The following is a 23,669-nucleotide window of genomic DNA, read 5'->3' as shown; positions in this document are numbered from 1 at the left end:
ATGAATAATTTAATCAAGTAAGTAAAAAGAAATTTACCCAAGGCTTACAGCTAGTGATGGAGCCTGATCTGAGCCCAGGCAGTCTGACTCGAGAACCTGTATACAAAACAACTGGGTTCAGCTGCTTTCCAGGGAAATGCCCACACTGTACAAAGTCAATTCTAGAGAAAATTATGAGGATGAAATCTTCTCATAACTGGCTACCATGTCCCACCCATTAATCTCTATGGGTTTTTCTTTTTTAAGATTTTATTTACTTATTTATCTGAGAGAGAGTGGAGGGAGGACCAGAGGGAGAGGTTCAAGCAGACTCCATGCTAAGCACGGAGCCCACTGTGGGGCTCAATCCCAGGACCCTGAGGTCATGACCTGAACCAAAATCAAGAGTCGGATGCTTAACCGACTGAGCCACCCAGGTGCCCCATCAATCTCTATGTTTGTCCAAGACATTATCCCCTGCTCTTCACTCCAAGTGCCCCAGCAGCAACGGATTTTCTCAATCCGTCAAAGTCAAAAGTGACCTGATGGGCATGCCCACAATTCATGCTTAGGTAATAATGTATGATAGAAGGTCAAGTGTTTACCTGCAGCATAGTTGCTTTTCCATCATTTTTCCAGAGATTATGTCATAATACCAAATTGCCAATTATAGGAACCCCAGATAGAGTTGCAGAACTGTCAGAGGAAGACTTTTTGGTTAGGTGGGCACTTTGGATTCCTTCCCAATGAGCTACATCTAGAATGAGCCCAATGATCACTGTTTAGCTCTAAATTCATTAAACCATGGAAAACAGACACATAAAAGCAGGGGAAACGGAAGGTCTCAGGATAAAATCTACAGTCCTTAACACGGCTTACTTGTCTGTGCGTATCTCTCCAAATTAATCTCTCATCACTTCTTGTCTTCTTTTCTTCCTTGACCATGACATACTTCCCAACCATCTACCAAAGAGCCATGACCTACACCTTTTATTCTGCCATATATACCACCCTGACAGCATGTAATAAAGCTGTATCATCATCTTTCAATTCTCAGTTCAACATATATTCTTTTGAAAAACTCTCACCGAGGGCGCCTGGGTGGCTCAGTTGGTTAAGCGACTGCCTTCGGCTCAGGTCATGATCCTGGAGTCCCTGGATCGAGTCCTGCATCGGGCTCCCTGCTCGGCAGGGAGCCTGCTTCTCCCTCTGACCCTCCCCCATCTCATGTGCTCTCTCTCTCTCTCTCATTCTCACTCTCTCAAATAAATAAATAAAACTCTTTTAAAAAAAAAAAAAAAAAGAAAAGAAAAACTCTCACCGAATCTTGAAGTGGTAATAGGTGTCCCTCCTATGGCCTCCAATGGTAAATAGTTATTATATTGTATAGTAACTGCAGTAATCTGTAACATCCACTGAAATTTAACACTGGATTCATGATGCTTCATATTATTGTATCACCTATGACAGGGACTGCTAACTCTTTTTCAATACCCATGTTCTCCTCTGCTCCCAGGATAAAGCTGGGCTACATGGCCAGTCCCTTTGCAGTTGGGTTTGGTCATGTGACTCAGTTCCAGCTAATCAAATGTGAACAGAAGTGGTAAGAGCCACTACCATACCTGGTCCATCCAAACCTTCTATGCAATACTCCCTTTTATATCCGCCTTCTATTTGACGAGGAAGGGAATGACCCCATGGTGAATTAAGAAGCCAAAATTTAAAATTACAAAATTTCTGGCAGCCTGGATTTCTAAACATTTCTTTGGGGCAGACCAAGAAGATCCCCCTCACTTATCAGGAATCTCTTTGGACTTTCACCTGAGAAAGAAGCTGCTTCTTTTTAAATTCTTTTTTGGGGGGAGGAAGAGAACTCTGTTTGTTATAGAATTGTTTATATCCCCTTTATATTTCCTGGAAACTAACATAACAACTACAGGCACATTAGAAATTTATAAGTATGTGTTGAATTTTTTAAAAAGTCAAATGAATGAATGAGTAGCATAAATACCTTAAATTCTTTTTGTCATACTAATATAAAAACAGCTAACATGTATTTTATGCTTACTATGTGCCACTGCTTTCTAAGATCATTTACATAAGTTAGTTAATTCAATCCTCTTAACAATGTTATGAGATAGGTACTTTTATTATCTCATTGCACAGATTAGTAAATTTAAGCTTAAACCAGCTTACTCACTCACTACTCAATGTATCATAATTAGTATCTGGCTGAGTCAAGAGTCAATCCAAATAATCTGACTCAAAGTCTATATTTTTAAGCACTCTGAAAAGGCTGCATAGAAGTAAGCTATTTTAAAAAAAGTCTTCAACTAAAAGCAGAATAAAATAATATTTTATATCAATAATACCATCTCTTGATATAATCATTTCTAGGAATGAGCTAAGATTTCCCAAAAAATTTATGATGACACACAACACCATCTTATATCTCTTTTTCAATACCAACAGATTTAGTTGCTACACAGAAAGTCAGTTTTAGATTTAAGGATAAAATCCAGGTTTCAAGGTTCCTAATATTACCTTAAACACTTAATTGGGGTTTTGTCTTCTTCTAGCTCATATATTTTAACAAACAGCAAGTGCCTTAGAGATTTCTTGATTTCATTAACTCACAAGTTTCATTAAATATATAAAATTAGAGCTTAGTCTTAAATCAGTAATCAATTCTTGCACATTTAGAGGTCAACCCTCAGGTTATAATTCACTCAAAATCACTTTATTCTCTAAGTTAAGAAAATTCAGCATTATCTAATATAGTGTCATCTTCATCATGTCCAGAAAAAAAACCCTCTCCACACAATCAGATCAATGTCTATCCTAGACAATATAGACTAGATTAATTGGGTTGGTGTCTATTTGGATTTTAGTTGTTTTATCAGGAGTCTCAGACTGGCTTCTAAAAATCACTGCTTGGATACAAATGTAGGGATCCAAAGGGGTATGTGCACCCCGATGTTTATAGCAGCAATGTCCACAATAGCCAAACTGTGGAAAGAGCCCAGATGTCCATCGACAGATGAATGGATAAAGAAGAGGTGGTATATATATACAATGGAATATTATGCAGCCATCAAAAGGAATGAGATCTTGCCATTTGCAACGACGTGGATGGAACTGGAGGGTGTTATGCTGAGCGAAATAGGTCAATCAGAGAAAGACATGTATCATATGACCTCACTGATATGAGGAATTCTTAATCTCAGGAAACAGACTGAGGGTTGCTGGAGTGAGGGGTGGGGTGGGAGGGATGGGGTGGCTGGGTGATAGACATTGGGGAGGGTATGTGCTATGGTGAGTGCTGTGAATTGTACAAGACTGTTGAATCACAGATCTGTACCTCTGAAACAAATAATGCAATATATGTTAAGAAAAAAAAAAAAGATAGCAGGAGGGAGAGAATGAAGGGGGGGAAATCGGAGGGGGAGACGAACCATGAGAGATGATGGACTCTGAAAAACAAACTGAGGGTTCTAGAGGGGAGGGGGTGGGGGATGTGTTAGCCTGGTGATGGGTATTAAAGAGGGCACATTCTGCATGGAGCACTGGGTGTTATGCACAAACAATGAATCATGGAACACTACATCGAAAACTAATGATGTAATGTATGGTGATTAACATAACGATAAAAAATTAAATATAAAAAAAAAAAATCACTGCTTGGGACGCCTGGGTGGCTCAGTTGCTTAAATGTCTGCCTTGGGCTCAGGTCATGATCTCAGGGTCCTGGGATCCAGCCCCACGTTGGGCTTACCGCTTAGCAGGGAGTCTGCTTCTCCCTCTACCCCTGCTCATGCTCTCTCTCTCTCTTTCTCTCTCAAATAAATAAAATCTTAAAAAAAGAGAAGCACCTGTGTCATTAAAAAATAAAATAAAATAAAAATAAAAGTAAAAAAAAATCGCTGCTTTCCAGTGTCAAATTCTAATAGCCTGGGTATGTCAAACACACTCACAAGTATCACCAAACTTGAATGTTAGCTATTATTTAGGTAATAATAAACTTTATGATAGAAGTAAAACAGATGGTTTCAAAAAAGCACTAGAATTCATCACTGGATTCATTTGCAAAATCTACACAACTGCCTTATATTTAGAATAACCATAATAATCATACTTCATCTCTGACTCAGCTGCTTCCCTCATGTTACAATATCCATAATTCAGGTCACAGTCATTTGTCATGATCATTAGTGAAAGATGGCCAAACAGATATTGTCACCAAACTTGGTGTAAATCTGTTTTAAAACCATTTTAAATAGCTAATCAAAGGTGCTAGGGGTAGGGGTGTTCAGGGTTGATGGAAGAACTTTTCTTTTTCACAGATTCTTCACACAGTGTAATTTTAACTTTTTTCCATATACAAGTGGGACTTAATTTCAAAGATTAAAAAAAGAAAAAATATTACCTAAAAACTGGAAAAATATAGTACTTATAAAATGTTTATAATAATTATGGGTATATTAATTCATTTTTTTAAATTGGCTACATGCAACATTTTTCTGTGCTTTGTTATTGTTGTTATTCAGAAACAACCCAAATCAACTTTATTTTTTAGGAATAACATTTTTTTCAAGTAATCTCTGCACCCAATGTGGGTCCCAATGTGCAACCTTGAGATCAAGAGTTGCATGCTCTACCAACTGAGCCAGCTGGGCACATCCTAACTTTATTGTTTAAATCTGTTCTGAATAAAATCTGTATCTGTATAAGTGCGATACTGTAGAAAATGATTTGAGGAGAAAGTTTTGGCTTAAATGAACTAAAGTTTCTCCCATTTTAAAAATTATAGGATACAAAGAACTTTAGTTTGATTTATTTTAAATGTAAAATAGTTCTATTTTGAGGTATACCTCTAACATTTTGCCCAAGGAACCCTGATTGGGGTGGAAAGTCTTGTTTACAAATCAGGCACTGTCTCCAGAGAGAGGAGAACTTATAGGTATTTTTGCCTTTGCTCAAAAAGAAAATACAAGAAAAGTGGCAGTGAGACTTTCTAAGTTTTCAAACTTGTGCAGGTTGTAGTGTTTAGAAGGCAAGGTGCAATTTGAATAAGAACATAAGACACCAATAGTAGGTTCAAATAATTAAGTGTATAATGCACAAAACCAGATATATTGTTCTAGTAGAGATGAAAGGTGATGGTACAGATAAAAGAAAAACCTAACTGAAAAAATTGTATTCATTAACAGAGGGTTGCAATGTATTAGGTATTACGGACTGAACTGTGTCCCCCCGCCAGATTCACATATTGAAGCCCTACCCCTCACGCCCATGTAACTATACCTGGGGATAATTAAAGTTAAATGAGGTTGTAAGGGTAGGGCCCTGATCCAATAGGTCTCTTGTCCTTACAAGAGGAGAAGAGATATCAGAGCTCTCTTACGCTCCTGTACACAAGGCAGTAGGCATGGGAGGACATAGAGGGAAAGCAGCTGTCTGAAAGCCAGAAAGAGAGGCTTCACCACAGACCAACTTTATCTTGGTCTTCCAGCCTCCAGAACTATGAGAAAATACAATTTTGTTCTTTAAGCCACCTTTTTGTTATGGCAGTCCGAGCAAACTAATACACTTTTTTAACATGGCTGCCATTATTCCTTTCTAACAGATTAATGCAGTTCTGCAACTTGAGTAGCATAGGTGTTCTAGAAATAGCTTCCCATCACGTACCAGAGAATAGGTCTCTTTGTACAATGTATGCATCCCTTGATGTTGTGGGCCCACCTATCACTCGAACCCCATTTCTTGTCATTTCACTACTCTCACAAAATGGAGCTATCTATTGATGTCTATTTTACAACTCTATGTCTTTCCTTTCCTCTGAATTCTTTTCTCAGTTTAACTACCTGCAAAACTTCCCCCAACCTTCAGCACCCCAGGTAAGGTTCACCTCTTGCTTTGTGCCGCCTTCCACAACCCTTCTACACAGAATCATCACTCACTGCTTGGCATTAATTGTATCTGTGTTTTTAGACCATCCAGTGCTTACATGATTGTCTGTCCCAATTATAATTTTGCTTACCTGTTTCCCCCACAGATGTGTAGTTTTTAATAACAAGGAAAATATGGAGTTTGATTCTCTTTATTGAGTTGAGGAGAAGCTCAGTTAAAGTTTTACTAAAATAAATTGAAAACCTTTTTTTAGGACAGGAGAAACACACATTTCGAGGGTGTTAATACTCTCCTTTTAGAAATGCCTTCCAAGAGAGAGAAAAACAAATCCAGAATAAGTTTATTGAACATTTTTAGCTGGTTAGGAATACTTAAAAGGGTGAATTTTTCATTTCATTAGTTACGTTCCCTCCAGTAATAATGAAATAACCCTCATCAAAATATATGAAGGCCAAGGGCATTCTTATGCTTGAAAGCACCAATATTGAAAATAAACAAGCAAGAAGTAGTTCTGATTGAAAGCAAATCTAAAGAAAAGTTAAGGATTTAGGAGCAGGCAAAAAGCAAAGCTGAGGGAACACTGGATCAAGAGCAAGGAAATCTGGTTTTTAGCTCCTCATCTGCCGGTCATTAACAATATCCCATGGCCAATACACACATATATATACACCCACGCACATGTGCGTGCGCGCGCGCACACACACACACACACTATTCATCTGTAAAAGGAGGGCATTTGTAACAACTAAATATTTTTTTCCCAGTTTTAACATTTTTCAAGATGTTCAATTGTTCTTTATTGAGATGATTCTTTAAAAAGATTTACTTAATGTGATTTAAACTTTGTTGTCATGAAGTGATTATGATTTAATATATTAAGTTATGATTTTGAGTTATGACTTTGATATATGAGGTTGAGAATGGTCGATACTATTCACAGCACCTGGTACTGGCACCGCCCTTCCTGGCTATAGATACCTTTCATTGACTGACTCACTAACTCATTCAAATATATGCTTCAGAACTTACAATGCGCCAGGCATCTACCTTCACTTAAAGAAACTCCTTTTTTTTTTTTTTTTTTTTTTAAGTAGGCTCACCCAACACAGGGCTCGAACTCACGACTCTGAGACCAAGACCTGAGCTGAGATCAAGAGTTGGGTGCTCAGCTGACTGAGCCACCCAGACACCCCAGAAACTAATTCTAAGTAAGGAATTGGCCATTCACAGGCAGATACATGGTCCTTAAAATTACTAAATGCCCTCTAATACAGAAATGGTCAGTTTTTAATCTGATTCTTTGTGGGTGTATTTGAACACTACTGTAAAAAATTAAAATTAAAAAGCACAATGTCAAAACTCCTGGTGTTTGAACTGCCGTGAAAGATGATATAAAAAATAATAATAATTCAGGGGCGCCTGGGTGGCTCAGTTGGTTAAGCGACTGCCTTCGGCTCAGGTCATGATCCTGGAGTCCCTGGATCGAGTCCTGCATCGGGCTCCCTGCTCGGCAGGGAGTCTGCTTCTCCCTCTGACCCTCCCCCCTCTCATGTGCTCTCTCTCTCTCTCTCTCTCATTCTCACTCTCTCAAATAAATAAATAAATCTTTAAATAATAATAATAATAATAATAATAATAATTCAAAGTTATTTACCCCCCATTTTTGAGGAGGGGAGGGGCAGAGGGAGAGGGAGAGAGAATCTTATGCAGGCTCCATGCCCAGTGTGGAAGCCAGACACGGGGCTCGATCCCACAACCCTGAGATCACGACCTGAGCAGAAATCAAGAGTCATGACACTTAACCGACTGAGCCACCCAGGTGCCCCTACCCTAAATTTTGACTGCTTTATTAACAAATAATATTTGGAAAGAAAATTAAGAAACTTTTTTGGGGGAAATAACAGTAGCCTGTCTTTGGTTTGTATGAGAATTAGTACTTTCTCGTCAATATAACTCTATTTTGTTAAGTTTAGTTATTATAAGTTTAGAAACACTGGTAATATAATGATATCAAAATACAACTTATCTTAGAAATATTATGAATTAAAGTGATTTTTATTTTGAGGCAATTTTCATTAATCAGAATTTCTTGCATTTTCTTATTTATATTTCCGATTTATTAGCAAAATAACTACGCTGCATTGAAGACCATGTGTAACTATGTAGACCTTCTGGGAAACTACACAGAGAAATTACATAGCATAGCCAAGGCTGTATGATAAAATCCTCTTTGAGCAGCTTAGGGCAGAGTTCCTCAAACTGGGGTTCCTGTGCATATTCTCTGACATCTGCAAATTCTCAGATTGTAGAAACAATGAACTTGGGCCTGATCCACTCTATCCCACGTTCATTAGTAGAAGATAACGCTAAGCTCACCAAAGAGTCAGAACATTTGTTTGATCTTCTTTCACCATCTTCACACACTCAGCTCCTGAATCCTCTGCTCTTCTTACCTTCCCCTAACACCCCCCCACCCCGTTTAGGGGATCCAGGAGGATCTTACCTAATTAATCTTTTAAATTGTACCCATTGTGGCCAAACTATACCAGAATAAGACTCCCTGGGATAAAACACTGGATCTTACTCATACTTCCATTTTATTCCATGTGTTTCTCCATATCAAAGTCCCCATAGTGGATCCTCCATATTCTGTTTTCTCACATTAACCTGATCCCTTTCTGAGTTTGATAAACACGATTTTATATTCAAGATAATACCATAATGTAATCTATAGTATAAAACAAGGTACAATGAGAAAAGAGCCCTAGAGTATAGGATAAGAGAAAAAAGACTCTACTGCTTTGCCTCTAATGCCCATACAATCTTGGTCACATTGCCTCCTATCACTGAGCCACAATTTCTGCATCTGTAATGCTAATCCCCACATTCCCCACTGGTTTGCTGTGACGAATGCAAGAACTGGTATGGAAATGCACCATTAACTGTCATGATATTTTTATTAATCCTTATGGGATACACTTATTAACTTATTTATGAGGTCTTTGGCTAAGGATATATGAGGTCGGACTTACTTGGAGGCAAATCACGGCACCACTGTCTAATATGGAGTAATGCATATTATTCCTAAACCTTGGTTTCTTCATGCATAAATGGGGATAATCCTACCTCATAGGATTATTTTAAACATTTCATAAGATAACATATATAAGTTCATAGTCTAATGCCTGGCCCGGTAAATAAATGCTTAAAAAGTAGTAGCAATTTCAAAAAATATTTATAGGATGTGCATTTGTTGCTATTTTTTTATAATTCAACTAGACAAATGAGAACTTTGTGAAATTATAATGTCTGAGAACGTAAAATACTAAAGCAGAGCCCTGACCCAAATTCCTAATTAAGTTCTTGAACTTTAGCACAAGGGAAATAGCCTCAAAAACATACTGTTGGGGATGTTTATGTCATTCAGTCTATAATGTTTCTTCTTTCATTTATGTATCCTATAGCTATAGATGAAGGGAAAACACATTGGGGATACTTCAGGGGGCATCTCCCTCCATCAACTGATGATCACAGCTAGGAAAGCTTGTTGTAGCTACAGGAAGAGCTGGAGATTTTTTCCTCTCGCTCATTGTAGCCTAGAGATTTGTGGGTGAGAAAATGATAAGTGAACAAGCAAATACAAGACCACTAAGGGACCACAAAAGACACAACAGCGATTCCCAGAAGAGTATATTGTGCATGCTGATTGGATGTATCAATGTTGTTCCATTTAGCACGATATCCATATTTTATGTGAGTTAAGGTGGAAGGAAGCCCCTGGGAACTGATTGCTGAAGGTATCTCAAAAATTACTGCAAGTTGTGTTTATAGTTTTCCTTCAAATCTGTGCTTGTAACTGACTTCTGAGAAAAGGAAAGATGTTTTGGCTACAATATATAGCTTCTAGCAGATGTCCATTAAAATTTCTCATAAAGTAAGTATGCCCGAGGGACTCAGACATTCTGTTCCAGCTTAGTAAAAGTCAAAATTAATATTAGACAAGTATGATTTGCCTCTTGGCCTCAATTAGCGAGTCCATCATCTTGAACCAAAGTAAACAATGAGAAAAAGTGTGAAAGATGCCAATGAACCGAAGGAGACCAGGGAAATTGGGTTGACCTCAGACTCCATCAGTTTCTAGCAAACCCCTCTTACCTCTTGGCTTGCTTATGACCACAGTGCTTTTTATTTTCTCTTACTTACCAAGGGCTTCGTTTCATCTTCATCTTTGAAGTAATAGAGCTGATCTCCCTTGAGCACAAACCAGCGAGTATGCCAAGTCTTGACGAAGCCTCCTTGCTTCCTCAGCCACCCACACTTCACGGCATTGTTCCGCCCTTGGCCTTGCTGGGGGCTCTCGGTGCAGTCATTGTTCTCCTCCATCATCAGGCTGATGAACTTTCCTATTTAACAAGCAAGAAGAAAAAAAGGAAGAATAAGGTACATATTCAACTCCCTCCTAAATCACTTCTGTCCCTTAGAAAAACAGGAAGAGTGAAAAATGTATATTAACATACTTGCCAAATTTCTAGAGGCAAACCACAGACCTGACAACAACATGCCTGGGAAAAACTCGGGGAAAGTTTGTTGTGTCTTCCTTTAAGGAGTTAGTCAGCTGGGTGATAATATTCCTTTCTTCCTAAGTAGAACTAAAGAATGGGAAAGTTCTAAAGGATATGTGTTAAGAAGCAATTTTTGAAAATAAACTAAAACCACCAACAAAAACATAATTCTCATGGTAATGGGCCTCTGTGTCTGGTTGCACTGATTGGGTCCTGCGTGTGCAGGCCTGGGATTATCTGAGCAAACACTAGCCGGACACATGTTAAAGTTTAAAGGGACTATTTTTAAAACCTCAATGGAAGACATTTGCTTTACACATGTGAAAATTTCTCAAAATGTATCTGCTCCCCATTCACTCAAAGTATCCCCTTGAGAGTTTCTTTGGCTGGTCGGCCAGGAATTAGTGCAGCTGAAAAAGTCTAGGAAACAAACAAACAAAACCCTGCTTGGCCAGTTGAGTTTCCTTCAACTCCAGGAGTGAGTGGTGCACTCCAGCTGCACGAAGAAGAATTTTCAAGGTTACGTGTGAAGGAGCCTAAGGTCACACACACACTATACATAGCAAGAAAACGAGTCTATCACAGAGAAAATATGAATCGACAGGTGAGAAGTGAAAGTGTCGCTGTAACAACAGAGGAGGTGGCTTTCCCGGAGAGCAGGGGACCCGTGGTTACAAATAAAAGACATTTCCTGTCCCTGAGGCTTCCAGCAAAGGCTTGCTGATGTTTCTTTCTAAGCACTTTTTCAGGAAGTGAGAAGTTCAGACTTTACCCTGTGTCTCTGAGGAGGATAGAAGAATACATATTAATTCGTAAAACAGAGAATATTCCTGTTTGGCATATTCATGCACAGAGCTCTTATTTTTTTCTGCTTGATTTCAGAAAACAAGCTGTCCTTCTGTCTAGTCTTTATTTCCACCACTAATTTTTCACTTGCTTTGTATGTCCACGATCCTACTTATAAATTCCATGAAGTTTCCATTGTCGGCCTTCAGTCATTTACGTTTCTTCCTTCAAGGTACAGGGTCAAACCCTCCACAGTGGGCCTCTAGTTTCTTTGAATTTAGTCCTGCCATTCCAGTTGCAGGGATGAAGCAGAACTTTGGTTCTAATTCTTCTTATTTTTTTATTTATTTATTTTTTAATTTTATTATGTTATGTTAGTCACCATACAATACATCATTGGTTTTTGATGTAGTGATCCACGATCCATTGTTTTCGTATAACACGCAGTGCTCCATGCAGTACGTGCCCTCCTTAATACCCATCACTGGGCTAACCAATCTCCCCTTCCCCCTCCCCTCTAAAACCCTGTTTGTTTCTCAGGTCCATGGTCTCTCATGGTTCATCTCTCCTTCTTATTTGGATCATTCACACTATCTCAGTAGTTGTTCCTCTTCTATGGGCATGCATCACAATCTATCTCCAGCCCTGTTTTCAAGCTTCAAGTAGGTCGATTGACTACCATCTGTCCTATTCAGTATCCACTTTTCCCTTTCTTGTACTGAAATATCCTCCTAATGAACATGCCCTCACCCCTACAAAACATCTCAAAACTTCCTTTGCTCTACAGGGCATTCCCGCGAGAGAAGCCACTGAGTGCAGGAAACATTCTCCCCTCCGCGTGTGTGCATGTATATGTGTGCAGACTGGCTCATGCCTGATGTTTCCAGTTTGTTATGCCCTTAGGGCAGGAATTTTCAACTTTCTTCTTTCATAGTACTTGACCTAGTATAAAGAGCCAAGTAAATCTCATTCTAAATGAACAATAAATGCTGTTAACGTAATTTAGATAATAAGTATGCTTATTTAGAACACTCTAAATCATCTTTTTTTTGGCTTCCTGGTATTAAAATTGTTCAAATCTATACAACTGGCTATTTCATCATCACCCATTTATTCTTTGACCAAATATCTTCACATATAAAGTTGAATAAGACCTTAAAGCAGACATTCCAACATATGCACACACAGGCAGACCTACACAAAAATCTCTAATTCATTGTACAACAACAAATTCCTTCTTTGGGCTCTTCTTTCCCCCCCCCCCTTTCCTCTCATATTCACGTTTTATATTAAATTTGAAAAATTCCCTCTAAAATGCTTCACGGTAATGGGTAACCTACCATCAATGACATAAAAAAATACAAGTGCCTAGTTTTGCCTTTGTCTACCATTAATACCTTAGTAAAAAATGTGTGCACATTAGAACATGATTCATGATTCTCCCTACCTACATCTTCTATAAGTACAGAGAAATCAACAATAGCATCGCCCACTGAACTCTTGGCTTTAATGCTTATATTTTCATGACTCCAGAATACATCAGAAAGTATTTTAATAATACTGATTGTAACAATTCATTAAAACAGGAATGAAAACAAATTATATCATATCCCTAAGAGAAAATAATACCACAACTATTGCTGGATGCATAAAATTAAGTTTTACTAAAGTAACCATGATTTTTATAGAGGAGGTATTTTTTTTTTTTTTTTTTAAAGATTTTATTTATTTATTTGAGAGAGAGAATGAGATACAGAGAGCATGAGAGGGGGGAGGGTCAGAGGGAGAAGCAGACTCCCTGCTGAGCAGGGAGCCCGATGCGGGACTCGATCCCGGGACTCCAGGATCATGACCTGAGCCGAAGGCAGTCGCTTAACCAACTGAGCCACCCAGGCGCCCCTATAGAGGAGGTATTTTTTTAAAATATTTTATTTATTTATTTTAGAGAGAGCAAGAGAGAGAGCATGAGCGGGGAGGGAGGGGCAGAGGGAGAGGGAGAAGCAGACTCCAGGCTTGATCCCAGGACCCCTCCCGGGACCCGAGGATCATGACCTGGGCTAAAGGCAGCCACTTAACCGACTGAGCTACCCAGGTGCCCCAAGAGGAGTTTTAGTATTTCTACAGAAATCAGATGGTTCAAATTCTACCCTTCATCTTTAAAATGAGAATGCTGGGTTGGATCATTTCTAACCATGGTCCCTGAGAAATTTCAGCACTCTGAAATCTACCCCCTCTGTAGTTCCATAAGGATAAAGACACCAGATATTATCAACACCTAGGACAATGTCTGACATATGGTGAAGCTCAATCAATGTTTGATGAATTCATAAATTTTGTAATGGGTTTGGTGCTAGATATCTAAAAGTGAACATGATCGCTCTCTGAAACCTGATCCTGACCCAAACCTGATCTTAGTAAGTGGTACCATGATATATACCCAGTTAAGGGAGAGAAAAAGAAAGAAAAAAAAGTGGGGAAAAAAAGAAAAGTGATAATTTTTGATTCCTGACTCTTCCTCATCCTGAATATCAGATTATATATCTCCCCCAAATATTTCAGATCCATCCATTTGGCTCCATCTCCACCACCACTCTGTGACCCAAGCCACCCTTGTCTTTGACTAGAGGGTTCTAACAGCCCTCTGACTGGTCTCATTGCTTCCATTTTTAACCACAAACACAAACATATGCTCACACAATTTCATTCTCCACAAAACAGCCAAAGTGAGCTTTTAAAAATTTAAATCAAATAATGATTTTCTACTTTCCAATTTTTAATTGGCTCCCATTGTACTTATTTTAAAAACTTGGGCTTTAACCATGACCTGTAAGGCTCTGAGTCATTTGGCACCTGTTTACTGATTCATCTAACCTCATGCCACCTCCTCGTCATTTCCACCACTCCAACACACACACACACACACACACACACACACACACACACAGAGGCTCTGATGGAAGCAACGACACCAGCTTCCTTTCAGTTCTGGAAACACCCAAGCCCCATTATGCCTTGAATCTTGATACTTGCTGATCTCTGCCGTGGCTACTCCGTCTCACGCTCTTTACATACCCGACCCCTTCTCATTCTTTAAGTCTCAGCCTATACACTTACGAATCACTCAGTGAATCAGTTCCCCTGTTGCTATTCTCCATCACCGAACTCTGGCCTCTGTCTTCCTGAAACTTAACTAAATTGTTATTTCTTTAGCTGTTCACTGCCAATTATTCTTCCAGGAGACCATAAACTTCACAAGGTCAAGGACTTGCTTTTCCTCACTATAGTATACCCAGTGCTTTTAAGAGTGCTTATTTGGTATTCAGGAAACAATTGTTGAATCAATGAATAAGCTATGTGACAACCACAATAGAATTCCTACAAATAATATTTTGAACTTCCTATATTGCATTTAATGCCTTAAAGAAGATTGTATACTTTAAGACCCTGATTTTTTTTCCTTTAACATAGAAGACGTCAATTAACATGAACATTGTACTTAAACACAATGTCAAAATCATCAAACCTAAAGGAACCTGAAACTGCCTTTCATGAAGAAATACAACATTCAAAATTTACACTTTTTAGCCTTGGCAGGAAATACATGTAATCAATTGTGGTTTAGCATGAAGAAAAATACAGTTTATTCAAATTCTCAGAGAATGATTTAACTGAATTTCCACTGGGAAAGTACTTTCCCCGTGGTTAGGACATGGCAGCTGAGTAGTACAGGAGATTACAAAATAGAACTCTCAACTTCAGTGTTTAGCAAGTCCATGTAACAATGACAACACAACAATAACATAAATAAATGGTTACTCTAAACTAAAATAAAAACAGAACTGATAAGTTAACTGGTGTCTTCAAATCAATCTTAGGAAAAAGCTTTAGTGATGGTGACTGTGCCAAGCTGGGGCTTAGAAAGTTCCCATCATTTGATGGGCTGGTAGCTTTGAATTATTTTTCAGTGGTGGAAACTGGTTTGTGTATGTATCCTTTTTGCAATCAGATGGGCTGGGAATGCAACAGTATTACATGGTGCAATCAGAGATGAAATTCATGCTCCTAGCAGAATTTTCTAAAAGTCAAACAGCACACTCATAAGTATTTATATATGTGACTTCATTTCAACAGAGATAAATAAACAAGCACAGAAACAAAAACGGGTACAGAATGTGATATGCCATAGAGTTGCAATAGCATATTGCATGACTACAGGACTATATGACTACACATGTTCAGCAAACACGAGAGAATGACAAAGGAGGGAGCTCGAGAGAAGGAGAAGGGAGAGAGAACAACCTGGATAGCATGACAATTCCACCACATGGCCTCTGTGACACTCAGTGAACGTGTGCTCCCGGGACAAGGGGGAGGTGCCTTCTTGCAGCCATGGTCCTTTCCCTCGGCCTCTGGTGGGGTGAGTCTCTCACTGTGCAAATGTGGCCCCAGAGTTTCAGAGTACACATGATTTCACACCATGCAGCCCCTCAACACCAACAGGTACTCTCATTGTTCCGTCAAAGAACAGTGATTTGTTCTATTGCTAGGGGAGAAAACAAAAATAAAACTGGCAGATTTGGTAAAATGCTGCAATTTGTGAGAGATTTATGTGACTTTCAAGAGTAATTTTGTTCACATCAAATTGTCACCTTTGGGGTTGACATGAGAACCTGATTCCTTTGCAAAATGAATGTGATTGCACTGTATACCACATATAACTACAGATAGTCAATATTTATCAAATTCTAACCTTTCTTCCTTTTTTTTAAAGCTGTTTTGTAGCTGTTGCTAACATGATGGTTTGTCAAGCAGTAGTATATTTTATTGGGCTGTATGTCTAAATGCTAGCATATAGCCTTTCTATAGGTAATGGTTCACACAACAAAAATATGCACACGGAATGAAATAGTGTATGTGCATATATGAGTGCATACACACGCATGTGTGTGCGTGTGCGTGTGTGTGTGTGTGGGGGGGTGAGTATATATGCATTGTTGTGTATTCTCCCTAGTGAAGAAAATCCTGAAAGGCAAAATATTTATTACAATTTTTTCTCTCATTTTTAAAATATTAAGTTCCTGGGTCCCTGGGTGGTTCAGTCAGTTAAGTGTCTGCCTTTGGCTCAGGTAATGATCCCAGGGTCCTGGGATCGAGCTCTGTGTTGGGCTCCAGGGAGCCCACTTCTCCCTCTCTTCCTTGCTCGTGCTCTCTCGCTATCATTGTTGCTATCTCTGTCACTCTGTCTCTCTCTCAAATAAATAAGTAAGATCTTTAAAAAAAAATAAAATAAAATATTAAGTTCCATGGCACTAGAAGACATGTAAGTATATTCTTGCAGATCTGACATTCTTTGATGAAGCAAAAAATAAAATAAAATAAAATAGCTCTGCCACAGGATGTTAACTGAACAACCTGATCATGGGATATGTCACAGTTAGTCTATAAAGTTATAGGTTTATTTTAATTTTTATTATTTCCCAGAACATTTCTTCCATAACTGCAATTGTTTGCCTGATTTAGAACTTAAAACTCTTTTTAATCTTCTAAATGTTTAGGTAATTTCAGACTTGACATTTCTCTCTCTCTCTCTTTCTCTGTCTCTGTTGTTTTCTCTCCATGAGAAGGCACAGGGAAAGGCCATATGAGCACACACTGAAAAAGTGGCCTTCCGCAAGCCAAGAAAACCCTTCCAGAATCTGACCATCTTGGCACCTTGATCTCGGACTTTCAGCCTCCATAACTGTAAGAAAATAAATTTCTGTTGTTTAAGCCACCCAGTCTAGGATAGTCTGTCATGGCAGCCAGAGCAGATTAAGACAATGCATATTTACAAAAAAATACACAAGAAAAACTTGAAAGAATTAAACCTTAGTAGCTTGTGGTAAGGTTAACTGCTAACAAAAGAAAACTAGTGAGTGAAAACTAGTTCAGCCTCTGTCCCTCACTCTGCAGCATACCACCTCTTCCTTGAAGAATGAAATCAAACTGTGGTGCTTACAAGAGAATCAGTGCTCTAAGTCCGAGAATGCAGAGGATCTAGTGTAGATCATTTTTTAGCTCCAGGATAAATTCCAGGAGCCTAAATCTGTTTTTAGAAAGCAATTTCTTAAAGTACCTCGAAAAGAGCCTGGAGTTTTCACGAAGGGTTGTTCTCACTGCCTAGACTTCATGGATAACCTTTATTCATCCTTCAGCTCCTCTACAAAGGCTTCCCTTTCATCCCCAATCTGGATATTTCCCTTCCATGAGTTCCCACATCACTGGGAATAACCTTTATTTCATGTGGGCCACATGCTTACTACTCTTCAGTCTTTGACGCCGTAACACATTGTGAAAATGGGCTCCCTGTAACCCCCCAGACTAATTGCATATACTGAATATTCAAAAGTTTGTTGAATAAATGTCAATAAATGAAGGAATGTATACATGAACAAAACATCAGTCTTTGGGGACTACTAGAATTGGCCCCAGAGGCCTCAAGGCTCCCCAGAGTACAGTGCAAAAATCCTAAAACATTTCATGTTCCTGAACACCAGAGCAAAGACTTCAATCCAAATTCTCCCACCTAATGCTAACCCTTTAAGTTTTTAGTAGTTTAAGGCTAAACCGAACTTCGGAAACTCAACAGTGAGCAAAGAAAACTTCCATTTGTCTCACTGGATGTTACTCTTAATTATAATTTGAGTTAAAAATAAAGAAACATTTCTTCTTAAAACTCAAGAGTTTATGTGTGAAGAAAACAAAGGAATTAAATAAAGTGCAACGGCTATGAATATGAAGTTTAAAACAGTCACCAAAAGAGCACACCTGGGGGAACTGTAACAGTAATAATTTTATAAATGTGCAGTTCTTTTCCTGAGGAAACACTAAATATCCTATTGCTTGATTTATTTGAAATTAAATTGTCCAAAACATCAGAGAATAGGCAATACTAGAAAAAGTATGTGTATGTGGGGATGGAACAGGAATATCAATGTACATTTTATATTTTAAGCTTCAATATTTCCTTCATCATTTGGTGAGAAATCAAAATGATTTAACAGCATGAATCATTTTTTTAAAAAGCCCTCTTAAGGGGGGCCTGGGTGGCTCAGTCGGTTAAACGTCTGCCTTCGGCTCAGGTCATGATCCTGGAGTCCCAGGATCAAGTCCGGCATCGGGCTCCCTGCTCAGCAGGGGGTCTGCTTCTCCCTCTGACCCTCATCCTGCTCGTGTTCTCTCTCTCTCTCACTCTCTCTCTCAAATAAATAAATAAAATCTTTAAAAAAGAAAAAAAAATCCCTCTTAAGTATTTATTTTGTTTTTGTTGTATGTTGAATGCCTCACACTCTAGAGAGCATCTGCTCACTCTTTAGGGGGTTTTAAATTAGACAGGGAGAAAAGTACATACTTTTTCATAATTTTAGTACATACTTAGATGTGTCCTCCACCACCACATCACTATTTGAGGGATAAGTGAAAAAAAAAAAAAAAAAAAAAAAGAATCATTGGAATTCCCAATGCTGATAACCTGAGTAGAAACAAAAATCAAATCAAAACAAATACTTTACCATCAATGGGATTAAGAGAGAAATGACAGATATATGGCAACCATACAGATACTCTTCAAGCTTACAGCAGACATTATTAATTAATCATAGTTCTCTTTCCTGTGGGACCTAAAATCACCCCCAGATGCCTTCTCAATACAACACTGTAGACAGTCACAACCCATCAATCATACATGAAAAGGAGAGGGAGACTCTAATATAAAAGAGAAATTCAGGTGCTCTACAAAAGAGAATGACATTTGAAATGGGAAAAGAAGGAGAAGTCAACTTCTCCCCCCCCTTCCTTTTTTTTTTAAATTGAGATACAATTGACATAACGTTGTATTTAGTTTTACATGTACAATGTAATGATTCAATATTTGTATACATTGCAAGATGATCACCTCAGTAAGTCCAGTTAACATCCATCAGTATGCACAATTACAAAATTTTTTCTCATAATGAGAAATATCAGAATCCACTCTCCTAGCTATTTTCAAATATGCAATGCTATATTATTAACTATAGTCACTGTGCTGTAGATTACTGAAAAATATGGAACACGTCATGAGCCTGTATGTCTGTCTTTGCACAGGGACCATGTTAGCTTCTCTGTATTGCTTCAATTTTAGTATACGTACTGCGGAAGCAAACATTGAAGTCAACTTTCTTAATGGAAGGAAATAATAGCTCACTGAGAGCTTTAAGACAGCAACTACCATTGTGTCATATGGCCACAAAGAACAAAGAAAACAGATCTTAAGTAGGGAAAAGGTAATAGTAGTTGGATGTTCCTATTTTATAGGAATCCAACTTATGACTAGATCCCTAAAAATAGGATCAGAAAAAAAAAATAGGATCAGAAAGCTGAATTTATAAACGTCTCAATTTTCAAGCTTTTGTGTGTCCCTTCCCTCCCTCACTCATTGCTCATTAGTAAAACTTTGTTTTGAAAAGCTGTCTCAAGGAACCATGAAGTTTTCCACACCTAAATCTGAAAAGTAATGGGATTATAATACCCAAATGATGGGAGAGCAATGGCAGCAATGAAGGAGGGCTTTTGTACACAGTGAAAAGAGCAGGGAAAGCCAAGCTGAACCAAGGAGAATGTTGAGCAAGACAGTCAGGGTTGCGGGGGTAGGGTACCTTCTCAGCTGGGTCCTCTCCACAACAGGGAAATAACCTCGGGGTTTATCATTTGTAGAGCTCCTCCATCTCTCTCCGCTAATGATCACCTTTTTAAGCTTAGATAAAAGCTTGTATGAAATACTACTTTTAATGTCAGATTCCTTTAATGAGTCCAACCCAGTAAAATCAGATATGTTGTCGATTACATTATCATTTCAAGGCTCTCTGAGGGGCCAGCTTTTTATTCAACCCCACTTCAAAGAAAATACAAGTAGGGAGCTTTGGCTGAGATAGTCATTTGTCTACAATGAAGTCTCAGGTTTTCTTCAAACGTAAGCCTTGAGGTACTTAATGATTTCCAATAAGGACCGCTGCTTCTTTGTCAATTAATCCTGTGTGGTGAACATCATCAGCCTTGCTTTATAAGCTCTGGAAAATTACTAGGTACTCTGAGTATATAAATCTTGTGCTAATCACTGAACCACAGTTCCTCTCCCAGTGGTTTATTATATTGAGGTACTGACAATAGAATGTTTTCATTAGAATTTGAAGAAAGTGGAGGGATGTCACAGCGAAAAAAAATCTAACTGCTGTTCTACTTTATTCAGCATCATTCACATTATGATGGACTTTGATGTGTTAAACTTTGATCTTGGATGAGGTATCATTATGCTCATATAATCTGAACACACTTTAGTTCTTCAAAATATCAAATTAATTTACACTCTAGTTTTAGATAAGCTGAATTGAAACCTAGCTTTACTTGCCCCTGAATATATTTAATTAGCAGTTCAGTGAAAGATAACTAAATCCTAAACTTAAAAAAAAAAAAAACATTTTTTTAAAATAGGAAGCTTGGCAGGACATATGTTATCTGGAACTCCCTGAAGCCTATCTTTGCGGAGCTGTCCTTCCCTTGGGCCATGTTGTTTTCAGTTCAAGGCCACAGGGTAGGCCTGGATGCGATTATGCAGAGTTCCTGAGCTACCCCCACACACAAACAGTGACCAGCCTAGAGAGTGGGCATGTGACTGAAGCAGTTCCAACTGGAGTCCTTCCTCAGGACAGTTATAGAGACACTGGAAGGATGATGAAATTACCTTCTGTGGGTTCCAAGTTGAGCCAATAAATATATATGTTGAACACAATGGAAAGCCAGATTTCTCACTGATGGTAGAGAGAGTTACGAATACGGAAATGGGAAGAAAATAATGTATCCTGTGGTTTGAGATTAGAATTAGAGGTATCAGTATGGACTCATAGTTTTTATTTTATTTTTTAATAAAAATTGTTTATATTTAAGGTGTACAATATGATGATTTGTGTACATATACATAAAAATGATAACTATAGTCAAGCTAATTAACGTATCAGCTCAACAGTTACCTTTTTTTGTGTGTGATGAAAGCATCTAAAATCTACTCTCGGGGCACCTGGGTGGCTCAGTTGTTAAGCGTCTGCCTTCTGCTCAGGTCATGGTCCCAGGGTCCTGGGATCGAGCCCCGCATCGGGCTCCCTGCTCCGCAGGAAGCCTGCTTCTCCCTCTCCCACTCCCCCTGCTTGTGTTCCCTCTCTCGCTCTCTCTGTCAAATAAATAAATAAAATCTTAAAATAAATAAATAAATAAATAAAATCTACTCTCAGCAAATTTCTAGTATCCCATAAAGTATTGTTAATTATAGTCATCAGGCTATACATTAGAACTCTAGATGTATTCATCCTAAATCTTCAACAAAGCAGGAAAGAATGTCCAATGGAAAAAAGACAGTCTCTTCAACAAATGGTGTTGGGAAAATTGGACAGCCACATGCAGAAGAATGAAACTGGACCATTTCCTTACACCACACACAAAAATAGACTCAAAATGGTTGAAAGACCTAAATGTGAGACAGGAGTCCATCCACATCCTAAAGGAGAACACAGGCAGCAACCTCTTAGACCTCAACTGCAGCAACTTCTTCCTAGAAACATTGCCAAAGGCAAGGGAAGCAAGGGCAAAAAAGAACTATTGGGACTTCATCAAGATAAAAAGGTTTTGGACAACAAAGGAAACAGTCAACAAAACCAAAAGACAACCAACAGAATGGGAGAAGATATTTGCAAAGGACATATCAGATAAAGGGCTAGTATCTAAAATCTATAAAGAACTTACCAAACTCAACACCCAAAGAACAAATAATCCCATCAAGAAATGGGCAGAAGACATGAACATTTTTCCAAAGAAGACATCCAAATGGCCAACAGACACATGAAAAAGTGCTCAACATCGTTTGGCATCAGGTAAATCCAAATCAAAACCTCAATGAGATACCACCTCACACCAGTCAGAATGGCTAAAATTAACAAGTCAGGAAACGACAGAGGTTGGCGGGGATGCGGAGAAAGGGGAACCCTCCTACACTGTTGGTGGGAATGCAAGCTGGTGCAGCCACTCTGGGAAACAGTATGGAGGTTCCTCAAAAAGTTGAAAATAGAGCTACCGTACGACCCAGCAATTGCACTACTGGATGTTTACCCCAAAGATACAAATGTAGGGATCTGAAGGGGTACGTGCACCCTGATATTTATAGCAGCAATGTCCACAACAGCCAAACTGTGGAAAGAGTGTCCACTGACAGATGAATAGATAAAGAAGATGTGGTATGTGTATACACACACACACACACACACACACACACACACACACACACACACAGGAATATTATGCAACCATCAAAAGGAATGAGATCTTGCCATTTACAACGACATGGATGGAACTGGAAGGTGTTATGCTGAGCGAAATAAGCCAATCAGAGAAAGACAAGTATCATATGATCTCACTGATACGAGGAATTCTTAATCTCAGGAAACAAACTGAGGGTTGCTGGAGTGGTGGGGGGTGGGAGGCATGGGGTGGCGAGGTGATAGACCTTGGGGAGGGTATGTGCTATGGTGAACGCTGCGAATTGTGTAAGACTGTTGAATTACAGACCTATACCTCTGAAACAAATAATACATTATATGTTAAAAAAAGAAGAAGAAGAAGATAGTAGGAAGGGAAAAATGAAGGGGGGAAATTGGAGGGGGAGACGAACCATGAGAGACTATGGACTCAGAAACAAACTTAGGGTTCTAGAGGGGAGGGGGTGGGGGGATGGGTTAGCCTGGTGATGGGTATTAAAGAGGGCAATTCTGCATGGAGCACTGGGTGTTATATGCAAACAAGGAATCATGGAACAACACATCAAAAAGTAATGATGTAATATATGGCGATTAACATAACATAATAAAATAAAAAAAAAAGAACTCTAGATGTATTCATCCTATATAACTGCAACTCTGTACCCTTTGACGAACATCTCATGGTTTTAAATACATAGATGCAAAGATATAGAAACAAATAGAGACATATGTTTACTGCTGTCTGCTGAGAAGGCCTAGAAGTAATAATACACCAGTAGCAAGGAATGAGTATATCTACTGTCCAGGTCTTGACTTCAAATACCATTTCTTTGAAATGGAATCGTGGCTACTTGGATAAAAAGTTGATTCCAGGGCTTGGTCAAAAAAAGAACAAGATGAACCTAAAATAATATGTGCCAGAAAGTAAGGAAATACTCAGGTAAGATGGGAAAATAGCAAAAGGACACAGGAGCTAGTTTAAAATCACTGGCCAAAGATAGGACAATTTAAGCATCTGAATGAACAATACTAACAGATGACACCTGTAGAATAAAACAAGAATACATGGGGACACCCGGGTGGATCAGTCAGTTAAGTGTCTGCCTTGGGCTCA

General features: G+C 38.6%; 1 protein-coding gene and 1 non-coding gene across 3 annotated transcripts in view; both read right to left on the bottom strand.

Moving 5' to 3' along the window:
• Positions 1-23,669, bottom strand: part of ARHGAP24 (Rho GTPase activating protein 24) — a 749,428-nt gene that overhangs the window by 408,188 nt on the left and 317,571 nt on the right. For both annotated transcript variants that reach the window (XM_032400717.1, XM_032400716.1), the window contains exon 2: positions 10,093-10,292. In XM_032400717.1, coding sequence (XP_032256608.1) covers positions 10,093-10,275 — 183 coding nt within the window. In that variant the 5' untranslated portion in view covers positions 10,276-10,292. The remainder of the gene's footprint in view (positions 1-10,092; positions 10,293-23,669) is intronic.
• Positions 19,316-19,418, bottom strand: LOC116630337. Its single transcript, XR_004298936.1, has one exon. It is a non-coding gene; the product is annotated as a U6 spliceosomal RNA (small nuclear RNA).

Source organism: Phoca vitulina, unplaced genomic scaffold (assembly GCF_004348235.1).
Source record: "Phoca vitulina isolate PV1807 unplaced genomic scaffold, GSC_HSeal_1.0 scaffold3, whole genome shotgun sequence".
In the NCBI taxonomy this organism is placed as follows: domain Eukaryota; kingdom Metazoa; phylum Chordata; class Mammalia; order Carnivora; family Phocidae; genus Phoca; species Phoca vitulina.
The sequence above is the reverse complement of the archived record's forward strand: the minus strand, read 5'-3'. Positions and strand labels throughout refer to the sequence as shown.